General features: G+C 38.8%; 1 protein-coding gene across 3 annotated transcripts; it reads left to right on the forward strand.

Moving 5' to 3' along the window:
* Positions 1 to 1,669: 1,669 nt before the first annotated feature.
* LOC147301555 (adhesion G protein-coupled receptor G7-like) lies at positions 1,670 to 26,247 on the forward strand. Of its 3 annotated transcripts, none has more exons than XM_086283318.1 (16): positions 1,670 to 1,852; positions 3,532 to 5,271; positions 5,841 to 5,945; positions 6,026 to 6,135; positions 6,308 to 6,448; positions 6,539 to 6,627; positions 7,239 to 7,387; positions 7,846 to 7,959; positions 8,155 to 8,345; positions 8,842 to 8,994; positions 11,427 to 11,539; positions 11,841 to 12,199; positions 12,514 to 12,595; positions 18,246 to 18,404; positions 18,760 to 18,916; positions 23,148 to 26,247. In XM_086283318.1, exons 1-16 carry the CDS (start codon positions 1,819 to 1,821, stop codon positions 23,217 to 23,219), a joined length of 3,768 nt encoding a protein of 1,255 aa, XP_086139444.1. In that variant the 5' UTR covers positions 1,670 to 1,818; the 3' UTR covers positions 23,220 to 26,247. The 3 variants fall into 3 exon arrangements, with proteins under 3 accessions (XP_086139444.1, XP_086139443.1, XP_086139445.1); XM_086283317.1 differs by having other exon boundaries at positions 23,120 to 26,241; XM_086283319.1 differs by lacking the exons at positions 18,760 to 18,916; positions 23,148 to 26,247 and having other exon boundaries at positions 12,514 to 12,599; positions 18,246 to 18,398.
* Positions 26,248 to 26,891: the final 644 nt, after the last annotated feature.

Raw genomic sequence — 26,891 nt, forward strand, 5'->3', positions numbered from 1 at the left:
ACCAAGACTCTGCGGTCTATTTACACGTACAGGCCAGTGCACACTCTTTCAATGATGAGGATGTACACATCCTGGACAGGGAGGAACGCTGGTTTGAGTGCGGAGTCAAGGAGGCCATTTACGTGAAAAGGCGAGGAATCCAGGCGGGGGCCTATGGGTACATCTTTCACTATCTTACAATGCTGTGATTGCAGCCATTCCCCAGCTCTCTGTAAATGGTACTCATGGCCATTGATCAGTCGTCTTTGATCAGTGGTCTTTGATCAATGATCTTTGATCACTAGTTGTTGATCAATGGTCATGAGAATTTGCATAATTATGATGAAGAAACTAACCTCCCAGCCTACTGTTCCTTCAGTGGTGCTAGTTTCTCATTATACAAATGTACTGTTTATAAGATTGGGGAAACCTGCAGTCAGCTGAGACTGAAGAAGTCACTTAGATGAGTGACGAAACGTTTCTCCCACTGAAAACGCTACGTCCAGATGAACAGAATCAACTTTTTGGGACTTGGAGTTGATGTTCCTCACTTTTGCCTAATAATGATTTACATTTCAGGTGTAGAGAGGTTGACCCAAACATGGAAGCTTTTTTGTTCCATTTAACTCATAAGGAGCAGTGGGCAGCCACCAGCATGGTCAGCATCAGTGGTCATTACTTGTTTTCTCTGTACATTTGAATTCTGGGTTAAATTGTCCTAAAACAAAACTCCCCCTACTGAATAATTTACAGCCAGTCCCTGTAAACTGGCTCTAAATTATTAGAGTGGGTGTCAAATGTAAGGCTCGAGGCTCACAGTCGGCTCATAAATGTTCGATTTTAACTGTATTTTCATGAGTTTTACTGCTTGTCCTGCTGATAAAGACCTCCCCCATGTGCATTCATACCACACTAAAGTAATTAAGTAATAGATAAAAAGTTCAATGACAGAAAAGTTGCATTTTCTTTGTGTACTATAGAAATCTCTCTGTTATTTATTTATTTATTTTACAATCGGCTCATAATAATAATAATAATAATAATAATAATAATAATAATAATAAAAAGGTAGAGGACAGTGCGCTACCAGGACGTCTCTGTAATTTTACAAAATGATTGTTTAAAGTTTAAACCCAAAGAGTCATGCTGACAGATTTCTTTGATTAACTACATTAGCATTTCTCTATCATGTAGAAAAAAAAGACATACGATTGTAGCAACACTTCTTTTTCCCGTATTAAGATATCTCATGGATTGCAGTTAAACTTCTGTACAGTGACAAAAAGAAGGGTTTCACTGGTCAGGACCACTTAAAGGCAAAGTGGGTGGTGCATGGTCCATGATGTAAAATGAGTTGGACATCACTGCTATACAGTATTATGGTGTTTCTATTATTTTGACCTGTTTTTGATGAACACGTGTTACCTTTACCTTCACTGCTGCTGACTGTAGGTCCTTGATCGTTTTACAATAAAAACAAAAACGACATTAAAAGTTTGCAGATACTGAGATTTACCAGTGACACTTCAGGTTTCACACTGTGCACCTTCCCTACGGTAAATCACACCATATTTATTGATTTAGCACCTTTTACGAAGGTGGACTGCAGTTCAAAGTCCTTTATAGGTAACTTATGAGCAAAGACAGTCGATACAGGAACTTTTTCCTGAAAAAAACGTGCAGTAAAACAATCATGTGTTATATGATCTGGTGGCTCATTGTGAAGCAGAATAATGCAGCTGAATGGTTTCATGCAGACTCACAGAGTGGCGTCTTTAAATATGTAAACTTTTACCAAACCGGACAAACAGGAAATCTGATTTGCAGCAGCTCAACATCATGGATGGCTGGGTTTGGCTCGTTTTCACTCTGGGTAAGAACAACTGAGTTTATCTGATTGTTGCTGGCATTTCTGGAGTTGTTAGTGAGACACAGTGTGACCTAAGTCACATCATATGATACCATAAAACACAATTTCTACTGTATTTTTTCCTTGACAACAATAACTATTATTTTAGTCATCACTGAAATCTCATCTAAGTCAAACTTGATTTTTCTTAATTTTAGATAAATAAGGTTAAACTAATGTTTACAGTATGAACAGATAAGTTATGCATGCAATATATAAAATTATTTATATAATTTGTCTATTTTTTTTTTGCTTTTCTCAGACTTAACCCAACAATTAAAAACATCTCAGCAACAGAATGGAAAAACATGTCATTTTATTGTTTTGGTTAATTTGTCATTCCCCAAAAGTTGATTCTGTTCATCTGGACGTAGCGTTTTCAGTGGGCGAAACATTTCCTCCTAAGTCATCCAAGTGACTTATTTAGTCTCAGGTGACTGGTGGATTCCCCAACCTTATAAACAGTACATTTTTTTGTTTTCTTTAGGTCACGAGCAGTTGTCCAAGCATTTCACTACATATCGTACTGTGTATGACTGTGTATGTGACAAATAAAAAAAATTTGAATTTGAATTTGATTTGCACAATGACTGATACCAGCCCACTGAATGAAAAATGGGCTGGGAGGTCAGTTCCTTGATTGTTAATATAAAAATTGTGAGACTAAAGAAATCACTTTGATGACTGCTGTTTCTTCCACTAAAGATGCTACATCCAAATGAACAGACTCAAGTTTTTGGGATTTCCTTGCCTGGATGATTGAGCATGTATCAAGACTTTTCTTTGTCATTATCTTTATAACTAGCAAACTCTGTGATATATATACCTGTATATACACACACGAGTGCAGAATTTGTATTAATTATTTTTCTACATCATATAGATGTTGATGCTCACAGTGATCTATGCAGTGTCTGTTAAACACTTTTTTTTTCTATTTTTTATGTCACTGCTCGAGATTAATTGTTTGCAAAACTATGACTGTTATGTGTGTCCCATAATCATAATGAGCAGTGCCCAGCTATAAAACATAACAGTTCATCATAAAACAGCCCAGATTTTCTCTGTGGATCAAGCCTAGGCATCATTATCAAGTAAAGAGTTATTAATTAGTTGCAACACTAGATTGTAGACTTGTACTTAATTGACACATTGGTGTTTTTCTTAAAAAAGTTATAGAAAACAGAAGTGTTACACAATAAATCGTTCGCTATTACCTTTCAGGAGCTCCATATTAATAGATTTTAGTACTGAGTGCATTTTTGTCATTCAGACTTTTATTTCAGACTGAAAAAAACATTACTGGATATCAGGGTTCAGATGTTCATGTCCCCTCAGGTTGAAATTGAATGACCTGAGTAGTCCTGATTCTACCTGTACTGCTACCATCAGATCATCATTTTAATGTGCAGTACCTGTAAAACTATCTGTATCAGCCTAAGCTGTGCATTGTGTTTAATAACAACACACTAAAGTCATGGTAAGCACAGAAAATACTCTACATTTAATTTGTAGTACTTTTATAGTATTTGTTTTTTACATATCACTTCTGCTGACAATCACTAATTACAAAGCATGTTAACATTGCTAATGTCAAACTGATCATTGTAATGCTGATGCGTTTCCCACATCTGTTCCTTTAGCCTCCTCCACAGCTGGAGCAGAGTTGACTGCAATAACAGACATCCGTGATACTGCAACTACTGCACTCCTGCCCACTGCTCTTCCTGATCATTCTACTACCTCACAAAATATTACTACTACACCAAGCTTCACCGCTTCACAAAGCATTACTGCACCAAGCATTACTACTACACAAAACATTAGTACTGCATCAAGCATTACTACTGCCACACAAAACATTACTACTGCATCAAGCATTACTACTGCCACACAAAACATTGCTACTGCACCAAGCATTACTACTGCTACACAAAACATTACTACTGCATCAAGCATTACTACTGCCACACAAAACATTACTACTGCATCAAGCATCACTACTGCCACACAAAACATTACTACTGCACCAAGCATTACTACTGCTACACAAAACATTACTACTGCACCAAGCATTACTACTGCTACACAAAACATTACTACTGCATCAAGCATTACTACTGCCACACAAAACATTACTACTGCATCAAGCATCACTACTGCTACACAAAACATTACTAGTACTACACAAAACATTACTACTGCACCAAGTGCTACTGCTACTACTACACAACACATTGCTACTACTCCAAGCACTACTGCTACTATTACACAAAACATTGCTACTGTACCAAGCATTACAAATACTACACAAAACATTACTATTGCACCGAGCATCACTACTGCTACACAAAACATTACTACTGCACCAATCATCACTACTGCTACACAAAACATTACTAGTACTACACAAAACATTACTACTGCACCAAGCATCACTACTGCTACACAAAACATTACAAGTACTACACAAAACATTACTACTGCACCAAGCCTTACTACTACACAAAACATTACTACTGCATCAAGCATTACTACTGCTACACAAAACATTACTACTGCACCAAGCCTTACTACTACACAAAACATTACTACTGCATCAAGCATTACTACTGCTACACAAAACATTACTACTGCACCAAGCCTTACTACTACACAAAACATTACTACTGCATCAAGCATTACTACTGCTACACAAAACATTACTACTGCCACACAAAACATTACCACTGCACCAAGCATCACTACTGCTACACAAAACATTACAAGTACTACACAAAACATTACTACTGCACCAAGCCTTACTACTACACAAAACATTACTACTGCATCAAGCATTACTACTGCTACACAAAACATTACTACTGCACCAAGCCTTACTACTACACAAAACATTACTACTGCATCAAGCATTACTACTGCTACACAAAACATTACTACTGCACCAAGCCTTACTACTACACAAAACATTACTACTGCATCAAGCATTACTACTGCTACACAAAACATTACTACTGCCACACAAAACATTACCACTGCACCAAGCATCACTACTGCTACACAAAACATTACTAGTACTACACAAAACATTACTAGTACTCCAAGCACTACTGCTACTACTACACAAAAAATTACTGCAACTACACAAAACATTACTACTGCACCAAATGTTACTACTATTACACAAAACTTTACTACTTCCCCAGCAATTCCTATTACTACATCTAAAACTTACACTACACCTTCTACTTCTACTAGTACTACATCTCCAACTTCAGTTACCCCGCCTAACACCACTGCCCTGAAATGTGATAATGGAGGGGAAAACGTAAACGGTGTCTGCCTCTGTCCTGATGAATGGACTGGAGAGACATGCTCAGAAGGTAAGAACAAACAAACAAACAAACAAAGAAGGTTGAATTTTTTGTTCACTTTTTAGATTTGCAGAAAACAGCAACTATGTGATGCTATTAGCCGCAAGCTGATGCTTTGTGTCAGTAATTTACTTTTATATTTGTTGTTACATTAAAGTTTACATAAATTACATTTTTTCTGTGATATAAAGATGTGGGAAACCACAACCAGATCGTTAACTGAAATAAATAACTAACCAACACTTTGAGCAGTCATTACATGTCCAAACTTAGGATCTTCGGGTCTTTACTTTATTGTGTGATCCAGCTTTTAAACTACAAAAATCCTGTCTCAGTTATAAAACAAAACAAAACAATAAGAGAGGGTTATGCAAATGCAATTTTAAAAGAACATGCCATTGGAGTCCGCTCAAATGTGATTGGTCAACAGTCAACAGCATTCAGATTGTAAATAATCACTGAAACTCAAATTCTTTCTCTAAACATGGATCATCGATTTTTTTCCACTTTTGTATTTTTATATAAATAACTAATTATATGTTTTTTCTGCCTATATTTTAATACCTTTGTCTTCTTAGTAAATTTCTGCGCAGCCCAACGATTTGAAGGATTCAGGTTCCCCCGTACACCCATTGGTTGGTTCGCATATTCTGATGAAATATGTGAAGTGGGAACAAGTGGCGGTAAGTCATCCCTTCAGTCCAACATCACTTTGTCAGGTACACCCCAATGTAGTGATGTTTGTCTTTCTATCCCCACTCAGCTGGAAAACCTCAGGCTTCAACCAGATGCTTGTTCATGAGCGAATCACCAGGTTTCAACACTCTACATATCTTCCAGTGTAACCTGACACTCAGTGATATACAACAAAATGTAAGAACTGTTTTTATTCTTCTGAAGACTTATTACTTGATGGTCTTATACAGTTGCAGCTTGAACTGAGTATTTTATGTAATCCGGTAAAAAGGCAGCAAGACATGCACAGGATTACACATTCATTTAAGGACCACAAAAAAAAAAGAAAAAACGTATTTCTTCCACTCAGCTGACCAGTCCAGCTGATTTAGAGATGCTGGCAACCAGCACTCAGATTCTGACATCCAACCCAGAAGAGCTGACGGCCGAAAATGTTACAGCAGCGGCTGAGATCGCCAACACACTGCTGCTGTCTGCAAACGCCACAGAGGTACAAACAGTCAACAAAACTTAAGAAAAAACCCTGCTGTAGCATCAGTAGTTACTGACTGTAGCATCCTGGTTCATGTTTGTGTTGCAGAGTGTCAGAGTGGCAGCAGTAGCAACGGTCAGTCAGCTGCTGAACACCACTGTATCAGATGACACAGAGGAAAACAACACAACTCTGGGGTGAAGTACTAAGAATAAAATATTAATCTATTAACTCATATGACGTCTTCAATTGTGTTTAGCTTAAATTAGCCGCTTTTCCTGGTTTAAAGCAACTATACTCACTAGGTACTTCATTAAATACACATTGATTGTTGCAGGTTGGACTGATGCTCTTTTAACTTCAGAACTGCATAGATTCAACAATTTGCTGGAAATGTTCCTCAAATTTTGGTCCATATTGTCATGATAGCATTGCACAATTGCTAGAGATTTTTTGGTTGCACACCCATAAACCCTTTTTCAGGCTGTTTTCTGTAAACTCGACATTTAAAGAGAACACCCGTTTTAAGCAAATATCCCAGCAGATCATCAGTTTCCAAAATACTCAGACCAGTGCATTTGACACCAAAAAACTACATTCAAAGTCCCAACCTGTCCCCATTCTAATGATTAGTTTGAAATCCAAGATGGTCATCTTGACTATGTCTATATGCATGCATGTACTGAGTCACTGCCATGTGATTTGCTAATTAGATACTTTCATTAATGAGCAATTTTGTAAATGTATCTAACAGACCAGTGAGTGTAAGACAGCCTGTTTTGTGGTTGCTTTTGTTTGTTATGTCCAGGCTGACGGTGACTCTGGACCAGCTCTCAGTGAACCTCAGCCTCAGTCTCAATGCATCTCAATCTCAGGTGGTTCAGCCAAACCTGGTGGTCCAGTCGGCACAGATCCCTGCTGCAAACACTCAGGGAGTCCAGTTCACTTCTCTTAGAGGTCAGTGAGAAACGGTGTTAAAGAAAAGTAATCCTCCAATTTTTTAATTTTTTCCCCCATTTTACTGCTTTTCATCCCTTACATACAGTTTGGGTCAAATTTGACTAAATTTGACACTAATAAAAATACGCTAATAAAACTTTTAACATTCAAGGCATATCTGTTCAGATAGATATTAGATCCACCGGTGTGCGTCAAGTCAAGAAATATTGTGGTTTTAGGGAATCTTTAAACTGTAAAACTGTGTTGAAGTGGGGACAGTTAACAGAACTGTTTGTGTTCCCCCCACAGTTGTCCAGGTTCTTGCATGGACAGGCACCCACAGGTCTCCTCTCAGAATATCATGATGTAGTGGAACAATTTCAATATTTGTAGCTTTAAGATTAAAGATCCAGTGGTAAGGTTCTGCATTTTTTTATTATGTGATCACAAACAGCTCACTTCTTTTGCTGCTACAGGGACATCTGGCAGTTTTGTAGCTGAGAGAATTCAGCTGAACACAAATGCAACACAGGTTGTGGTGGAAAACGGTTTCATAGCTGATGCCCTCATTTATGTAAGATTCCCTCAAGGTGAGTTTTCTAGACTTACACAGTCTTACAACAGAACTTGTTAAGATGCTTAAGGTGTCACTAAGAGGTATTTAAGAGAGCTGTTTTAGTTTGTTATTAATAAAAATGGAGCACTTCTATTTCAGACATTGTCAGTTCTTGTTACACCCACACAAAAGTTTACCAACTGCAGTGGATTTCTTTCTCTTATGTCAGGCAAAGGTGTCAGAAGTCGTCAGACAGACTCAAACGTCTCTCTGGGTTTCGTTCTCTATCAGAACGATCGTTTCTTCCGTTCAAAACTCTACATGAGGCGACGGGCCACCATCAGGGTCCTGTCAGCCAGCGTCAGAGGGCAGGAACCCAACATGGTGCCACAACATGTGGAGATGATGTTCAGGCCAAGAGTAAGAAATCCAGCATTTCAAATTAAAGTCAATTTTAATATTTGTTGACCTATTTTAAGTCAGTTTTATCTTCAAGATTTCAGATAATGGTGACCACTGGACAGCTTTTCCTTCAATAACTTGTGATCTCACCTGACAATGTATCATGTTTGACCTTTATCTGCAGGTTTAGGGCACACAGATAGTGAGCAGTGTTTATGGTGTTTTTTATGAGACAGATAAATTAATAAACTTGCAGTAGCTGTAGCAGCTGTGATAATGGTGTAAAAATAGAACAATACCAATATACACATCACAAAGTAAAATATTCATACCTAACTTATGACCAGTTGTGTTTTTATTGTTAAAATGGTTCTGTGTTATTTTCAAAGAACTGCATATGTGCTATAAACTCTAAAAATGTGAAACATACCATCTGCTTTTGAAAGCAAATTGTATGTTTACATGTAAATCAGAGTTGTGGATTTCTGAGTAAGGCTGTGTATTTCTGTTTCAGAACATAAGTGGGACGTCTCTGTACGACTTCTCTTGTGTTTTCTGGAACTACAGTCAGAAGGACTGGAGCACCAGTGGCTGCTCTAAAGGAAACACTTCAGATGGACTCATGAGGTGTTTCTGTAACCACACCACCAACTTTGCTGCTCTCTGGGTGAGGGTCACAAGTTTTCAGGGCAATAGATGACGTTACAGTGTTGGGTTGCAAATTTTGAAGCCTATATGATAACCTTCAGATCCAATTAAAACCAAAACACTCAGAAAGATCCTCTGGAAAAGACTAGAATTCTTGGAACAGAGTTTATTAAACAGTGTCATATGAAGAGCAGAACAGTACATTTACAGCAAAAAAAAACACATGGAAAGCAAGCAAAGCAAACCCTGGGGTGTAGGGTCTTAAAGCACAAACAGCAACAACACACAAAATGACAAAAAGGAAAAAAGCAGCAGTCTGGGGCATATCGACCCTCCTCTTACAAAGGATCAGTGACCGCTCCTCCTGTTGTTTGGTAAATTTCCACCCAACAGCAGGAGGAGGAGCAGGAATTTCCGATCAAATCTACAAATGTCAATATTATCTCAATTATTGATACTTTTCTCCAATCCATTGTTAATCATACTTGCACCTTGCTCCTTTCTTTTAATCTTACACTTATGTTACATACCTTTCTGACCCTACCCCATAACTTTTCAAGCACCAGTCTTACATCCATCATTTTGAAATGTGTCCCTTCATCGGTTTTATGGCCAAAGTGATTCCAAAAGTTTGCAAAACGGCAGCTAACAGTTAATCAATTTGACAATTTTGTCAGGTGCACTTGTCAGAAGTAAACTGGTATCTATGCTAAGAAAGGGTTTTTCTCATCTTCTGGCGGCTGATGCGAGAAACTGAATCCCAGGTGCATGCCCACCGGGGCCAGGTTTGTTTACCGTATAGGTAATGAAAGGGCTGGACACAACGTGGAGCAAAAAAGATGAGCACGGAGAAAAAGGGTCCCAGGTGCATGCTTTAGCAGTGCCAAGTTTAATTAATCCTATGTTTGGACTAGTCACCATTGGCCTTAACACAATCAAAGGTTACTTACTGATCCTAATTACTACATTTTCAAACAGTATTGAACAACATGTGTTCATACAACAAGTGGCACAAACTTCATTAATATAATTAGAGATAATATTTGACTTAAATATGTGGGTCTTGTGATCTCGAACATGTGATTCCATTATATAAAATACTCCAGTATAGGTATATATATATATTAAAAAAAACACCCAGCACGCCCCCCTGCGGGCGGTTTATCCTTCAAGCTCGGGTCCTCTACCAGAGGCCTGGGAGCTTGAGGGTCCTGCGCAGTATCTTAGCTGTTATATATATATATATATATATATATATATATACAGTGTTGGGAAGGTTACTTTTAAAATGTATTCCATTACAGAATACATGCCCCAAAATGTATTCTGTAACGTATTCCGTTACGTTACTCAATGACAGTAACGTATTCTGAATACTTTGGATTACTTAATATATTATCATGCTTTTTACAACAACGTGAATGTACTATTGCTGTGTGATTTATTACTATTACTGAAGGTCCGCGACTCCGAACTGTAGTAAAGGGACCTCTGACTAATACGGCGGGGTCCCTGTCGGCTCGTAGCTGAAAAATAGCTTTACTTTGTTGTGTGGGTCAACTTTTCTTGCGAGAGACAGAGACAGGCGTTGAAAGGCTGCTCCAACGGAACTTATTGTTTTCGGAGGAAAACACGAACACGGTGTACAGTCGAGTCTTCATAGCTTACTTACAACTGGGCTCGTCAGGCACTCTTCTTGGCTGCAGTGGTTATTATTATATTTACATGCTTCCAGCTCCCGTTTTTCCTCAGTGACAACTCGTACCTTTCCACTCCCCTTTTTCTCCCTCCTAGCGCTCACAGACCCCTAACGTGTATGGCAGTCCATTCTCCCTGCAACACGGAATACACTGCCCATGATGCTACATTCTTTAGAGCTATGCTTGTAGCATTCTGCCTGTTAGCTTAGCACAACAAAAACGAAAAGGCGCTCTCTCACCCAGGAAACACACAGTCGCAGAGAGAGAGAGAGAGAGCGTCGCCCGGTAACCATGGCAACCGTAACACTGCCGCCTGGAACAACAGAACGTAGCTGTCAAACAAAACCCAAACAGTCCTGACCCGCGACAAAATGAAACAGGAAAGTACCGCAGTGTAATCCATTTATTTCAACAAAGTAACTGTATTCTGAATACCACCTTTTTAAACGGTAACTGTAACGGAATACAGTTACTCATATTTTGTATTTTAAATACGTAACGGCGGTACATGTATTCCGTTACTCCCCAAAACTGTATATATATATATATATATATAGTGTATATGAGTATATATGATTACATAGTATATATGTGAGTATATGTCAAGTGTATACAGGTATATATGTCATATATATCATACAAAAAAACCTCAACAACAGCTTGTTAAACCTTGGTCATGAAAATGGTTCAAAATGTAAATCTAACTCATCGCAGATATTTTATGAGTTTAAATCTGAATCCTATTTTTCAGTCATACAGAGAGAACTACGAGTATGCAGAAGCTCTGGGTGTGATCTCCATTGTGGGACTTTCTCTTTCTATTCTGGGTTTGGTTGTGACGATCATTTATCACATTAAAGAAAAGTAAGTTTGGGTTACTTCACAGATAAGAAATGATGTTAATTATGCTGCATTAAAATTCTCTCATCACATTTACCAAACACTTCTAGTTGTTATTTAACAAACTGAAACTTTCTTGGATGCAACAAATAGTTATTTTAATTTTACATTAATGCTTTGATTATTTTATTTGACCTATAAAGTCTAAAAGTAGTAAAATTGCTGTCTGTCTGTTTTTATATATATATTTTTTGTGGTGTTTTTCTTTAAGAAATACCAAAACTTAAAAGATATTAAAACTTCTTTGTTATTTTTCTCTCTGTAGCTTCTTCAGCAAGTCTCATGGGCAGCCAAGTAACTTGAATTCAAAGCTGGCTCTGCTGTGCATCTACCTCAGCCTGCTGGCCTTCATCATCACCTTCCTCTCTGGAGTCCAAAACTCCAGCAGACAGAACGACACTAAGGTGCAGAGTGATGATCGGATCAACAACATCTTGAACTCTGATGAACACATAGAACCAGACCGCGGCTCGTGTACGGCTGTAGCAGCTCTGCTGCACTTCCTCCTGATGGCCACCTTCATGTGGAACAGTGTATACAGCACTCAACTGGTGCTGCTGGTCCGGTCAATGCGCCGCAGCCTGCCAACACACTGGACTCCACTGAGTGTGACTCTGGGATGGGGTAGGACATTCAGAAAGAAAACAAAAATGCCAAATTTGAAATATTTTAGAAGAACTTTAAAGTAGTATAATTAGAAGGAAAAAAGTCATAACATTAAGGAATGCAGATACACAGCACTGTGCTAAAATCTTGAGCTTCTTATCATTTATTTTAGTTTAAAACAAAATTAAAATAAAAACTGAACATTTTGCAGTGATACACAGTTACATCCGCAAACCCCCGGCACATCATTTTCAGATCACCGCGGTCTTACGCTACTCAGGTTAAATTTCATTTTACTTAAACTGTTGTTTTGATTTGTTGTGTCCTGTTAGGAATGCCAGCGTGTTTCATGGTCATCACACTGGGGGTGAGCTACAGGGTGGACAATCCGCTGGGATATAGACAAGAGGAATTGTGGGTAATCTGTGAAATTCTCCACCCTACAATGACCTAAATTCCCAGTTTGGATTATAGAATAGTTTATATATTGTGAAATTTATGGAAGACCACAAAAGCCACGCGCATCAAAATGAAGAATTCTGTGCTTGAATAATAAATTGTAGAATAAATTCTGCATTTGCAAATTTATTTTTGAATTCCACATTAGAAAACTGATTTTTAAAATGTTTTTTAAAAAATTCATTTCAAAAACCTTTTCCGAATTCCAATTTAAAAAACTTATTTTCAAAATGCTTTTTAAATTCCACTTCTCATTTCAAAATCCATTTCCCTTTCCTGTTCGCTCACGGATTAGCTCAGGGATTTACATTTGCATTAGCAACTGGATTAGTAACTTCATTTTAAAAATCTTGCTGCAATACAAATTAGCCACACCGTGAGATGTAAGGAGCTCTCTGATTGGTTGGACAGACACAGGCTGCCAGCCTGAATTTTTCTTGCTCATAGCTTTGCCCTGCTAAGAGGTGTGTGTGCTTGTACAAAGGCCGTTCAGCCTCGGGATTTACACTCGGCTCGACACGGATATGTGAAGAATGAAGGGACCCTGCAGCGAAACGGAGAGCTGAACCTCTGACTGTGTGCCTCTTTACTCAGTCTGACCACCTGTTGAAGGTAACGTGCTAACATCGCTAATGCTAGCATCACCGCACGTATCCCTGTTATTTTAAGGTCATCTTAGTTTATGAATCTTTTACGTCGCAGCTGTACAAGCTAGCTACGTTTTTTTTTACGCTGCTGTGGTCTTCACAAATAAAGCTTGAAGCAGCTCAGACTATTAGCACTGAGCCCTATTACATTTATACAGTGTTAGAGCATTAGAGCTGCGACCTACAGCCTTTAAACTAGCGATTAAAATGCTGACAGTAAACTCATCAGTCCAGATGTTACCAGATTACTTTATGATACTTAGAATTAAAACAACTAAGACAGGCTGATTAAAATAACAGCTGTCAGTTCTCTCATTCCTTATATCAAAACTGGAGATCACACTACTGATTTCAGTTCATTTAATATGTGAGTGCACAGATTCATTCTCAACTGGACATAAATGATGATCAAAGGTTGTATATATGATGAATTCATCAAATCCCAGCCTCTAACACAGTGTGCTGAATCTTAGCATTTAATGTCCAGTATATTCTAATCAGCACACTTTAAGCATTCACTGCAACTACAGTATCTACACCTCTGTGGCAAATGTGTGGTAAAGATGCAGATCACGACATGTAATTATTAATAAAATATGCATAATGAAAAACACAAGATGAAATTGATTGAGTACAGGGTGGGCCATTTATATGGCTACACCGTAATAAAATGGGAATGGTTGGTGATATTAAAGTCCTGTTTGTGGCACATTAGTATATGTGAAGGGGCAAACTCCTCAAGATGGGTGGTCACCATGGTGGTCATTTAGAAGTCGGCCATCTTGGATACAACTTTTGTTTTTTCAATAGGAAGAGGGCCATGTGACACATCAAACTTATTGGTAATGTCACAAGAAAAACAATGGTGTGCTTGGTTTCAACGTAACTTTATTCTTTCATGAGTTATTTACAAGTTTCTCTTTGTTCTAAGCCATTGACATGTCGAAGAGGTTAACACGTGAGGAGTGGATCAAAATTGTGTTGATATCTGTTGAAAGCAGTAACCGGGTCATTGCAGCAGATTTAAATGCAAGACATCCTACGAGACCACCCATCTCCCATGCTACAGTTAGCAAACTGCTTGCTAAGTTTCGTGAAACTGGTTCAGTGTTGGATTTGCCAAAATGTGGACGCAAGAAAACTGTCACTAATGAAGAAACATCAGTGGCTGTCCTAGCTTCATTCAGCAAGAGCCCACAGCGTAGCACTTGCCGCATGTCACTGGAGAGTGGCATTAGTCGGATATTAGCTACTCACAAATGGCACCCTTACAAACTACAGCTACTGCAGCATCTCAACGAGGATGACCCAGATCGGTGCACAGAATTTTCAGAATGGGCAAAACAAAAATTGGAACAGGACCCTCAGTTGACGCACAAGATTTTGTTCAGTGATGAGGCAAACTTTTATGTAATACTTGCTCTTGACGAAGGCTGTCGCACTTTTCTCCTCTCCTCCTCCTCTCCCTTAGCTTCCCTGCTTAGCCTCTTGTGTCCTTGTCTAGGCTCGTGTTTTTTGTATTACTTTTCCCTGGAACACTCTCTCACAGTCTGTTCTCTAAAACCTAAAAGAGGAATTATGGATTTGATCAACTGGTCCTTGAATGCAATTGACACCCTTTTCTCAATGAGAAGTTTGGGCTCGGGTGAGCCTGAGTGCTGAAGATATCTACCTATTAGGAAGCATGATAACAGGGTTCTTGCTGATCGGAGCTGGCTTGGCCCTGACTTATCAAAGAATCAAGAAAGTGGAACCGGCTGTTTAAACCCCCACAAGGCTGCCCACTGGGATTGAAACGATGGAACGAGGCGTGAGTTTCTCAAAATGGGCTCATTGAGTGCAGCACGGATAAGATCTTGGAGAAGCTTACGGCTGCCGTGAATACTCAGAATAAGACCTCTGAGCGCAAATTGGATCACATCTTGGAGAAGCTCACTGCGGTCATGAGTTCTCAGAATCGGCTCTTTGAGCACAAGAATGACAACATCACGGAGCGTAAGTTTGATAACATCATGGAGAAGCTCACGGCTCTCCAACGGGAGCTTGAAAGACCAGTGTTGGACTGTTAGAACAGCTTTGAAATTCTCATGAGTTGTTCGCACTAAAGTAAAAACCAGCATTACTACATGTGGATATCCCTTCAGCGCCAGCTGCCGTCTCAAGGCTGGAGCTGAACAAAAACACCCTGATAACGACTGTGTTTAGACTGTTCTTCCCATTCTATGCAAGGCTACCTGGGTTGGCTGGAAGACTGTTTACTTAGCCTGGCAGGGCGAAGGACACTGTCTCAGCTCTAGACACATACACACACACACAGACATATATACACATGCAGATGTACACTCATCCCCCCTCCCCCCTCCAAACGCCTTTGACGCTTATTCCCCTCCGATGCTGACAGTGGATCAAGGAGACCAGCGCTTATGCTGCAGGCCCGGATGCACTGTCTACATTGGCTGTCTCTCACCCTTTACCCACCCCTGTGTCTTCTCATGTGTTTCTTTGGTGTATTAAGAGTTTTTTTCATGTGCTATGTGCAGAGGTGTTTTTTTATTGTTCTCAAACTGATCTCCCTGTTGGAGCTCAGTCTGGGGGGAGTTATTTCTTTTCTCCTGATCTTTCCTCATGTTGTGCATTTTCCATTGTTATACCTCTCTGACCTGTCTTCCCCATGTGATGTTTGTGTCATGTATGTATGGTCAGAAGGGTAAGGTCGGCAGCCTTAACCCAATTTCCTTCGGGGTCAACCTTCAGGATCAATAAAGTTTTATTGAATTGAATTGATTTGAAAATTGAAGTTAACAAACAAAACCTCCGCTATTGGTCTGACACTAACCCACATTGGATGGATCCCTCCAAGACTGTTGGAACAACAAAAGTGATGGTTTGGTGTGGTATATGGGGTACATTCTTCATCAATGGAAACCTCAAGGCCACTGGATATTTGAAATTGCTGCATGATGATGTGTTTCCCTCTTTATGCACTGAAGCTGGCACGTTCCCTGAGTTTTTCCAGCAAGATGATGCACCACCACATTATGGGTGCCAGGTCCGAGCATTCCTAGATGAACAGTTTCCTGGAAAGTGGATTGGTCATCGTGGGCCAGTTGAATGGCCCCCAAGGTCTCCCAATCTGACCCCTTAGACTTTTATCTTTGGGGTCATCTGAAGGCAATTGTCTATGGTGTGAAGATAGGAGATGTGCAGCACCTGAAACTACGGATACTGGATGCCTGTGCTGGCATTTCTCCTGCGGTGTTGCTATCAGTGTGTGAAGAGTGGGAGAAGAGGGTTGCATTGACAATCAAACACAATGGGCAGCACATTGACCACATTTTATAAGTGGTCAGAAACTTGTAAATAACTCATGAAAGAATAAAGTTACCTTGAAACCAAGCACACCATTGTTTTTCTTGTGACATTACCAATAAGTTTGATGTGTGACATGGCCCTCTTCCTATTGAAAAAACAAAAGTTGTATCCAAGATGGCCGACTTCTAAATGACCAACATGGTCACCACCCATCTTGAAGATTTTGCCCCCTCACATATACTAATGTGCCACAAACAGGACTTTAATATCACCAACCATTCCCATTTTATTACGGTGGCCCACCCTGTACTTTTCTCTGTATGCTCTGTGCTTATAAAGGCCTTGAATTCTGTGATATACACTGTAAATGATGTGAAAATTATTTTCACAGAGGTCTTAAAGTAGTTAAATCACTGCTGATAGCCTGGTTGTTTATAGTATCAATGTTTTTGTGTCTGTAGGTCTGTTTGATAACAATTTGGACTCCTCTGGGAGATGAGGATACACCCACATCTGTTCCATACCGCAGTCATGGATGGTGTTATGGCTCTGAGTCAGCTTTGGGGCATCAGACACACACACGGGGAAACCAGCACCTGGACTTCATGAAGGAAAAACTGCCTCAGTGATGACTGACTGGCTCTTTCTTCTTTAACACACAATTAAAATCACTCCAAAAGAGTGTAAACCTACTGAGGAAGTCTGTAACTTTTTACACATTTGTACTTTTACTTGTTTTATGAGTTATATACATATCATATAAATATATATATATATATGTGTGTGTGTGTGTGTGTGTGTGTGATCTACAGTATCAAAAGCGGAGCTGAGATCCAACAGAACCAGAACTCTGTACTCTCCATCAAGATATCACTAGATACTCTAAGTAAAGCCGTTTCAGTAGAATGTAATTTACGAAAACCAGCATTTTTATCCAGGAAATAGTCAAGTTGTTCTACTACTATTTTTTCTAAAATCTTTGATACAAAGGGCAATTTGGATATTGGCCTATAACTGTTAGGAAGAGATGGATCCAGGTGGGGTTTCTTTAATATTGGTTCAACAACAGCTTGTTTAAAGAATCTGGGAACTGAGCCAGTATAGAGAGAAATATTTATCACTTCCACAATACAGGGGCTAATGGAATTAAACACGCTAATGAAAAGTGAGGCAGGTAGGACATCAAGAGGCTTGAAGTCTGTTTCATATGACAAAATAGGACTCTGATGTCCTGTAATGTGTAAAAGAGGACCAAGTATCAGAGCAAATTGTAAGTTTAATACTGAGAAGATGAAGGAGAGATATTTGACCTCATGGCAGTGACGTTATTTGAGAAATTGATTAATTGTCTTAATTGTATTAAATTGGAATTCGAAAATGGATTTTGAAATGAAGTTTCTAAAAAGCATTTTAAAAATCAGTTTTTTAATGTGGAGTTCAAAAATGAATTTACAAATGCAGAATTTATTCTACAGTTCATTAAGAACAGAATTCTTTATTTTGATGAGGGTGGCTCTTGTGGTCCTCCATAGAAATTACATCCACTGCCTAAAAAAAATGTCATTTTCAGTAAATAAAGTATTTATAAAATTTTGATCAACACGTAGACAAAAGTGTTTTTTTATGTTCTTTTCCTCTCGCTGTAGTTGTTGGCTGGCAGCGTTGGATAAGAACAAACAGTTCAACTTTGGAAAACCGATGTTTTGGGCTTTCCTTCTTCCAATCGGCCTGATCCTGATTTACAACATCGTCTTGTTGGTTATTACCTCCATGACTACATGCAAAGTTGAACCCAGACTGACCAGGTAACATCTAAAGCTGCTGTTGTTTCAAAAAATATTTCAAAAATAAATTACCCAAATTTAAGTGGCTGTTAAAAGGTGCAATTCTCAGATATAAATATATTAAGAAAACCAACATTTAAAAATGAGAAATGAAAAAGAAAAACTTTGAACACAATTTAACTGTGAGCAAAACAAAATGGCTTTATTTCTTTTTGTTAATAATAACACTAATAACCAATAACAGTAATGCTCCATCTTTGTCTTCAGGAGAGGTGTATCAATGCATACACTCCATTTTCACAGATGTGATGAAAAGATTATGCAGAATCCTTTCTGACTAGCTTCCATGTGGATTTTAACTCTGTTTTTACTGTAGCAACAAGAAGTCATCTTTAAGCAGGAAGTTCCTCATTAGTTTATCTCTGGCGGTGTTACTCGGTCTGTCCTGGACTCTGGGATATTTTGTGCTGCTCAGTTCAGAAAAAACACACCTGATCTTCAGCATCTTGTTCTACATCTGTACAACCACACAGGTACGACTCCTTCCACTTCATTCTAGAACTGAGATTAAAGGTGTCATGAGCTTCTCAGACTTCAGGTAAACACATAAAATGCAAAAAAACAAAAACAAATGGGAGGTGATTGTTGAAAGTTTTATATTTAATTCATGGTATATCGAAGGGAACAAGGAAAACTGAAACATTTTAACTGAAGCAGTAGTAGTAATAAAAGTACGAAAATGCTGGTAACTCTTGCAAATATTAGGATATTAGAATAGAATAGAATTAGAATTCAACTTTATTGTCATTGCACATGCACAGGTACAGGGCAACGAAATGCAGTTTGCATCAATCCAGAAGTGCTTTAGTGATATAGATATATTACAATATATATTAGCAATAATATAGATATGTGAGTATATTACAGAAATGGGTCTATTATGGTATGTTATAATGTACACGGTATGAAGTATGTTGTGAATATTCTATAACTATAAGTATGTACAGGCTGTAGTGAGTACAAGCTATGTACAGGATATGGACAGGATATAAATATGAAAAACTACAGAATATGAAATAAATAACTTTACAGAATCTGAGATATACAGCTATACAGAAATGGGAACTATGCAAGTTGTAAACAGTTGTAGGATTAAAGATTATCGAATGTACAGAATGATTATTTACACAGAGCTATACAGTAGTGCAGTTAAGATAAGTGAGGGTGTAGATAGTTTCTACAGAGGCTATATAAAGTGCTAGTGGTTGTGAGTGGTGGTTCAGTCCATGTTATTATTGTGTGTTTGAGGGTACAGTTGTCCATTGTGGGTGTGTGTATGTTCAGTCCATGAGTTTAACGTGGGTCAGATGTCAGGAGGCAGAGTTCAGGAGTCTGACAGCTGTGGGGAAGAAGCTGTTCCGGTACCTGGTGGTCTTAGTCCGGAGGCTCCTGTGGCACCTCCCAGAGGGCAGGAGGGTGAAGAGTCCATGTGATGGGTGACTGGGGTCTTTGATGATTTTCCCAGCCCTTTTCAGACACCGCTTCCTGTAGATGTCTTTTATGGCAGGAAGTGGTGCTCCGGCGATGCGCTGGGCAGTTTTCACGACCCTCTGCAATGCCTTCCGGTCCAAGGCAGAGCAGTTCCCGTACCAGACTGTTACACAGTTGGTCAGGATGCTCTCGATGGTGCAACGATAGAAGTTCACCAGGATGTCTGAGGACAGGTGGTTCTTCCTCAGAGTCCGCAAGAAGAAGAGGCGCTGGTGAGCCTTCTTGATCAGCTTGGAGCAGTTGGTCGTCCAGGTGAGATCCTCGGAGATGTGGACTCCCAGGAACTTGAAGCTGCTCACACGCTCCACAGCCGTCCCCTTAATGTGGATGGGTGGATGTGGGTCAGCATTCCTCCTTTAGTCCACGATGAGCTCCTTGGTCTTCTCGGTGTTAAGCAGCAGGTTGTTTCTGTCGCACCACTCAGCCAGACGATCCACCTCCTCCCTGTAGGCGGCCTCATCGTTGTCACTGATGAGGCCAATCACCGTGGTGTCGTCTGCAAACTTAATGATGGTGTTGGAACCATCAGCAGGTCTGCAGTCGTGGGTGAAGAGGGAGTAGAGGAAAGGGCTCATCACACAGCCTTGTGGTACACCGGTATTATTAGTATTATATTAGTGACAAAGCCAAGAAAAACAAAGGTTCATCTCAGTAACCACAGCATTTAAAGAGGATGCCACACCCGAGTTTCAGTCGCTGTTGACAACTGACTGCAAGTAGCTCTGGTATCCAATTGCATCACCATTTTAAAAAGATAGCCTGGTGGGAGGCAACCTGTCTTCAAACAATCATGGCCTGACTTAAACTTCTGTTCTGCAGCAAGTACGTCACTATTTGTGGAGGAATTTCTATCATGGTACTGGGTCTGTGACCCAGTGTTTTGTGTTTGTTTAAGTTATATTCCTTGATTATTTGTTATTCATGACTTTGGTTTTCTTGGTGGTTTGCTGTTCATGTTATATTTGTAGTTCTAGGTCCTAGTTTTGGTCACTGTGTCTTCCCTGTGTTCCATGTTGCATATACAGTCAGTCATGTCTCAGTGTCAAGTCCTTGGCTGTATCCCAATTCAGGATCTGCATCCTTTCGCAGTCTTCGTGGGCCGGGTCCTCCAAAGACCGAGAAGGCCCGAAGTGCCAGTCTTGTGAAATGGGACCGTCTAGCCTCTGTCACGCTGCTCAGGTTGCCTAGCAACCATGATACTAACCGCTGGAAACGTTTCATACAGCATTGTTTGACAGAAATGAAGGAGACATTTCTTTTGTTCATCTGTTTGTTTTTACATGAGCTTTGTTTGATTTGATAAGTATCTGAGGCTGAGACCACAGGACTGTAAAACATGATTGTTGGGCTTCATTTCTGTACTGAACAGTCATTTAAAGATTAGCTAGTAAATAACAATTAGCTAATGTTGTTCATGAGACTAAAGTCATCTCACTTTGGTAATGTAAATACAATATGGCCAATATTAAATTAACTATTATATTAATTATTATTAGGTATTACAGCAGTGAACCTGAACTCTGTATCAAATACTGGGCTTCAGTAAAGATTCAAGTTGCAGTTATTTATATTTCCTAAAACCTTATATCTTCACTCAAAGACAAGTATCTTTTACAGTGTATATATAGATGTATTATATATTGTTCTTTTAATATGTTGGCTGATAGGTTTGTAGCATAAACCTATTCGCTGGAACGTTCAAGACAATTCTACTACACAGCAAAGCAAGACACAAGCAGGCAAAGTTCTTTATGTTTCTCGTATACAAGAAAGACCAACTGGACAAACACCGTTCCTTCGCTTGACCCCAGTTGCTCTTGTCTGCTCCCTCGTAACGCTGCTCTTTTATTGCGGTTACATGAATATACATAGGCTCATTTACATAGGTACACATGTAAACAAAGAGTACTGTCTGTGTGTGTGTGTGTGTGTGGGGGGGGGGGGGGGGGGGTCAGAATGTGACCACATAAACAACTTCCCTAACCCTGCTGGTCTGGAAGTCCAGCAGTTCATCTAAACAAAAGGCACTTATACTAAAACAGATATAGATGTGTTTGCTGTACCATATATCAGTAAGAGAAGATACAAGATCTCTCATGACCCTAGGGTGTGAGTGTGTATGCCAGAACACTCTGGAATGCACACAAAGTCTTTGCAGACTACTAAGAATCACACATCTTATCACTACACAATCGATTATACACCTCTAAGGTCTGGTTAAATATTTCTAAGCATAAATGACAATCAACAATATAAACCTGACATTGGCATTAGTAAATATGTCTGAATCCTTACATATATGTGTAAAAAGAAAATGTACGACCTGTGATAACTGTTTCTGATAGAATGAAGAGTAGACTGATATATGAAATATTCCTTTATTGGGTGAGAAAATCAGACTATGTCATAACTGCTTTAAGTCATACAGAATAGATATCAGAGCCTTAAACAGGCTGACTTCTGCTAAATGGGTCAAACTGGGCAGAAAGTATACAAACACATAACATCCTTATAGAATATGATGTAACACTATAGATCAACTTACCTCAGAATATATAAAGCATATAAACAATTACAGCAATATGATACAACAAACACAGCAGTGCTACTAATCCAAAATACTCAAAGCTTCATAGAACTGAAACAAACATTTTTTTTTAGGTCCATTCTGCTGCTGATACATACTTTAGGTTTCTGAATATTAAACTTGTTGCTGCCTTTCATAGTGTGTAACTTGAAGACCCTGAGTACTTTCCCCCACACTGAAAACATTTGAATGATAAAATTATTTTATCATTACCTAATAAGACTGATTCAGGACAGACAATTAGTTATTTTAAACTTTCCTAGCAGTCCTTCACAAACAGGGAACAGTCTGTCTATTCTCTCCATCTGTCAGCTGCTGCTGGCTCTTCCTCACACACTGCTGAGTTTGTCCTGGTGGATCATCAGGGGTGCAATGCTGGACATTTGCAGTTTTCACACATGGAATTCAAATGTGTGATAAGCTGCAGGATTCAAACACAACACACAAGAATTTACAAAGTAATAAGAAAAATCTTGCAAAATAATTTCAGGTACTTTACTAATAACTATAAAGAATAATTTGTCAAACATGTCATCAAACATGACATTACTTACAAAAATAAAGAGAGTAACCATCATCTTCCCTTTCTGTTTTTTAGGGTTTACAAATTTTCCTCCTCTTCACAGCTCGAACACGGGCCTTCAGAGCCTCCATGTCACGGTCCATGCAGTACATTTCCTCAATCAACATCCCTCTGAACAACACAAAGTACAATCTGTGGAAGAAGTGGAATACCTGGAATATGAGCCAATCGGAGACCTACAGGGATCTGAGTGACATCGAAATGACCACCAGCAAAACCCTGTAGGACCTGAGGAGGACTTACAAAAAAGCCTCTTGCAGTAAAAACTTGTCATGTTGACAAGGATTACATGCATACATCACAATGAAAATTCATATTTTTCAGTGTAAGCTAATAGCTGGGAATATTGCTGAAGTCTCCTGGATGAGCTTCTGATTTTTTAAGTGTATTTTTGACTGACTGAACTGCATTTCCCAGAATTTCCAACATGCTGTTCTGCCATCAGAGGAAGAAGCGGTTGGATTTCCTGACTGCTTTGACAGTCTCTCGTTCTCTACATGAAAGACGACAGAGATGACATAGATTATAAAGACTGCTCTTCTACGCACTTTCTATCCAAAATTATGATCCTAAGTTGGCATTTTTCCTTCACAGCTATCTATAAGTTCACTGTATCTTGTATAAAAGACAATGTTTTGTTCATCACATAAATAGGCAACATAAATAAATATTTGTTGTCAGGTGGTAAAGTTCATATTTTATCCAATTCTTTACTTTCCACCTATAAATTAGAAATACAAAAATTGAAGGCTCTGAAAATGTGCTGAGGTTTGTTCATGCTTTTTGTACAATACTGATGCACTGTTATTTTTAGTGTTTGTTTTTGTGCTGTTATTTATGTCCAGCAGAAACTCTTGTTTCTGTATTCATTATGAATTCAAGGTGCTGCGCTGGTGTCCAAGCAGCTCTTCATACTGATCTGAAGTGATTAATGATGGTGAATGTGTCTTTTTAAAAACTGGTGACCCAGCTGGACAAAGCAGTGATCATTGCTGCCTCCAGGTGGTGACAGTTAGTTTGTTTTGACTTCAAAGTTCACAGCAGAGCTGAATGATAAACGTTTTATTTTACCAGAGAATAATGTTTATCATCATTTAAATTGTACTGGAAGCTTTTGAAATGTTGGAAATGTCACACCTTTTAATTTTAAAATTGCACTTTTTTCTTTAATGAATTACAGTTATTTGTATTTTAAGCTTTGGCTTGTGTCTGAAAACATTTAGCTGTCCACTAATTTCAGATTTGCAGCCTAAAAAGTATTATCAACACTTTGAAAGGAGCCAATCTGCATTTCTACTCGAAGTTTTGAGCCTTTAATTTGTCATTTTAATTTTAAAAGATTTGTCTTTAGTGGCGTATTGTTATTTCGTTATGTTGTCTACTAATCCAACAGCTTGTGGTTTAATATGAAATGTGAAGTTTTTGATATGATTTTTGTATTGAACAACTTTGTGACAGAAAAATGACACTTAATTGGAGAACATAGTTGTCTTTAAAAACTGATTTCCACTTTAAATAATTTTTTGTGTTATTTTGTTTGCTGTCTTTTTTATTTTCTTTCTTATACTCTAATGTGGTCTTCATGATTTAACAGTTCACTGGCATAAACAGGTTTTTCAGTGTTCTGTAATGGAAATGGCAGAAATATTCTTTTTTGCATTATATATTCTTATTTTAAAAGGTCTGAATTATTTCTAAATCTTCTAAAGTTATTACTAAAAACTTTATTTAAATAATTCCTCCACGGTGCTGTAAGACACATTGCCAGTTATTGCAAATGCTTGATTGCAGTTATTGCTTCTAAAACCAGTTATTAGGTGCAACTAGTTATTAGGTTTAGGGGGCAATCACTTTTTCATACAGGGCCCTTAATAATAAATGCCTTCATTTAAAAACTGGATTTTTGTTTACTTGTGTTATTTTTGTTTAATATTAAATTTTTTGATGATCTGAAACATTTAAGTGTGACACGATATATACAGAACCTCATATGGGTATTTTGCAATCGCTACATTTATACGTTTACATATCACAGCAGTACTGCTGTATATCAAATGATCAGCGGATGTCAGTACATCGTGCATTGTATGATTTACCTTTTGGTGGGAAAAAAAATTCACAGGCATTTATCATACCATCACTAGTTGTGAGAGTCCCAGTCACCAGGGGCAAGGGTTTCCTCTATCCACAGTTTCCAGTAGATGTCTGTAGACGATGCATGTCAGACATGACCACTTTTGTAACACTTTTATTCTTGGCTGCAGCGTTCCAGCTGCCAGCCACACATACACCAACAACTTCAGTCAGGACCCAGTACAGACTTAAATGCAGGGGAAGTGTGATGAGCTCTGCCTCCCCACAGCTGCGCCACAGACCCACCACAATGTCTTAAATAGAGAAGGTGTTGAAGCTTTGCTCTGATTTCAAAGAAAGTGTTATGACCCAGGTCATGATTTTGTGTGTTGCTTTTGCTCGCCACACCTGAGGGTGGCGTTGTTTGTTCTCTGTCTTGTTTGCTAAGAAACATCTCCAAACTGCAAACTTTGCTGTCTAAATCTGAGTTGGAAATGGTTATTCATGCTTTTATTTCATCTCGCTTAGATTATTGTAACAACCTTTTTCTTTGTTTGAGCAAAAGGAATCTTGACCGTGTCCAGTTAGTCCAGAATGCTGCTGCAAGGCTTTTAACTAAGACGCGAAAAAGAGAGCACATTACACCAGTGTTACGTTCATTACACTGGCTTCCAGTACATTTCAGAATTCATTTTAAAATCTTGGTACTGACTTTTAAAGCTTTGAATTGTGATGCCCCTGCTTACATTTCTGATCTTTTAGAACCTCACGCTCCCTCTCGCAGCCTGAGATCATCTAATCAAAGGCTGTTGGTAGTCCCTCGAACATATTTTAAAACCAGAGGTGATAGATCTTTTAGAGCGGTGGCCCCCAGGTTGTGGAATGCTCTCCCTCCATCATTACGTTGCCTTGATTGTATTTATTCTTTTAAAAAGCAGCTTAAGACTCATTTATTTAGATTGGCTTTTAATTAGATTTGTGCTGTGTGTTTTATTATTAATGTATTTTATGTATTTCTGTTTTATATTACTGTGAAGCACTTTGTGGTTTTTATCCTGTGAAAAGTGCTATATAAATAAATTGATTTGATTTTGATTTTGTGCTTGTTTAAGTTCCAGATGGAGACTAACCATTAGTGGAAGAGTGAGGCTGTGTCCCAATCCAGCGACCGCACGCTTTGGTGAATAGTAAATGCCAAGATGAATCTTGTGACACCTGTTGGAACCACATTATCGTAAATGCACAGTCCCACAAATCTGTGAATCATTTTCCAGACAGAAGGCAGTATGAATAGAAGTATCACCACTACAAGTGTAATCAATTGTACCAATATTACCCTTCCCTGGCCACAAACTGAAATGTCAACATATTCCAGGCAGGAATGTAGCTGTGTACACACCAAATATCTGCGTGAGCCACCAAGACATCACATATTTGCAAAGGTTGTCACACCATCCATGTCAAATATGATAGAGAACCCCCTGACCTTAACCTAGAACCTTAAAAAGTAAATGTTTGGCCTCAGTTAGTGCTGCCCCTGTCCCACAATAAATCGTTTTACCTGACATTTCAGTTTGTATGTCCCACACAGCTGAATATGCTGAACATATGGAAAATAGGGAACTGATAAAACAGAAGTGCAAGATGGTCAGGAATGTAATCCAATGTCTTGCTGCATTCCAACGGCAAGGAGCAGACTGCCAAACTCATTCGA

This window comes from Aulonocara sp. 'chitande type north' Nkhata Bay, linkage group LG23 (genome assembly GCF_057382095.1).
Source record: "Aulonocara sp. 'chitande type north' Nkhata Bay isolate Kocher_YH1m ecotype deep benthic linkage group LG23, A_spYH_male_GT1.1, whole genome shotgun sequence".
Classification (NCBI taxonomy): Eukaryota; Metazoa; Chordata; class Actinopteri; order Cichliformes; family Cichlidae; genus Aulonocara; species Aulonocara sp. 'chitande type north' Nkhata Bay.

Coding starts and splice junctions, on each gene's coding strand:
- LOC147301555 (XM_086283317.1), top strand. CDS start 1,819: ATGGATGGCTGGGTTTGGCTCGTTTTCACTCTGG. Junction 5,946..6,025: donor TGAAGTGGGAACAAGTGGCG/GTAAGTCATCCC, acceptor ATCCCCACTCAG/CTGGAAAACCTCAGGCTTCA. Junction 6,628..7,238: donor GAAAACAACACAACTCTGGG/GTGAAGTACTAA, acceptor TGTTATGTCCAG/GCTGACGGTGACTCTGGACC.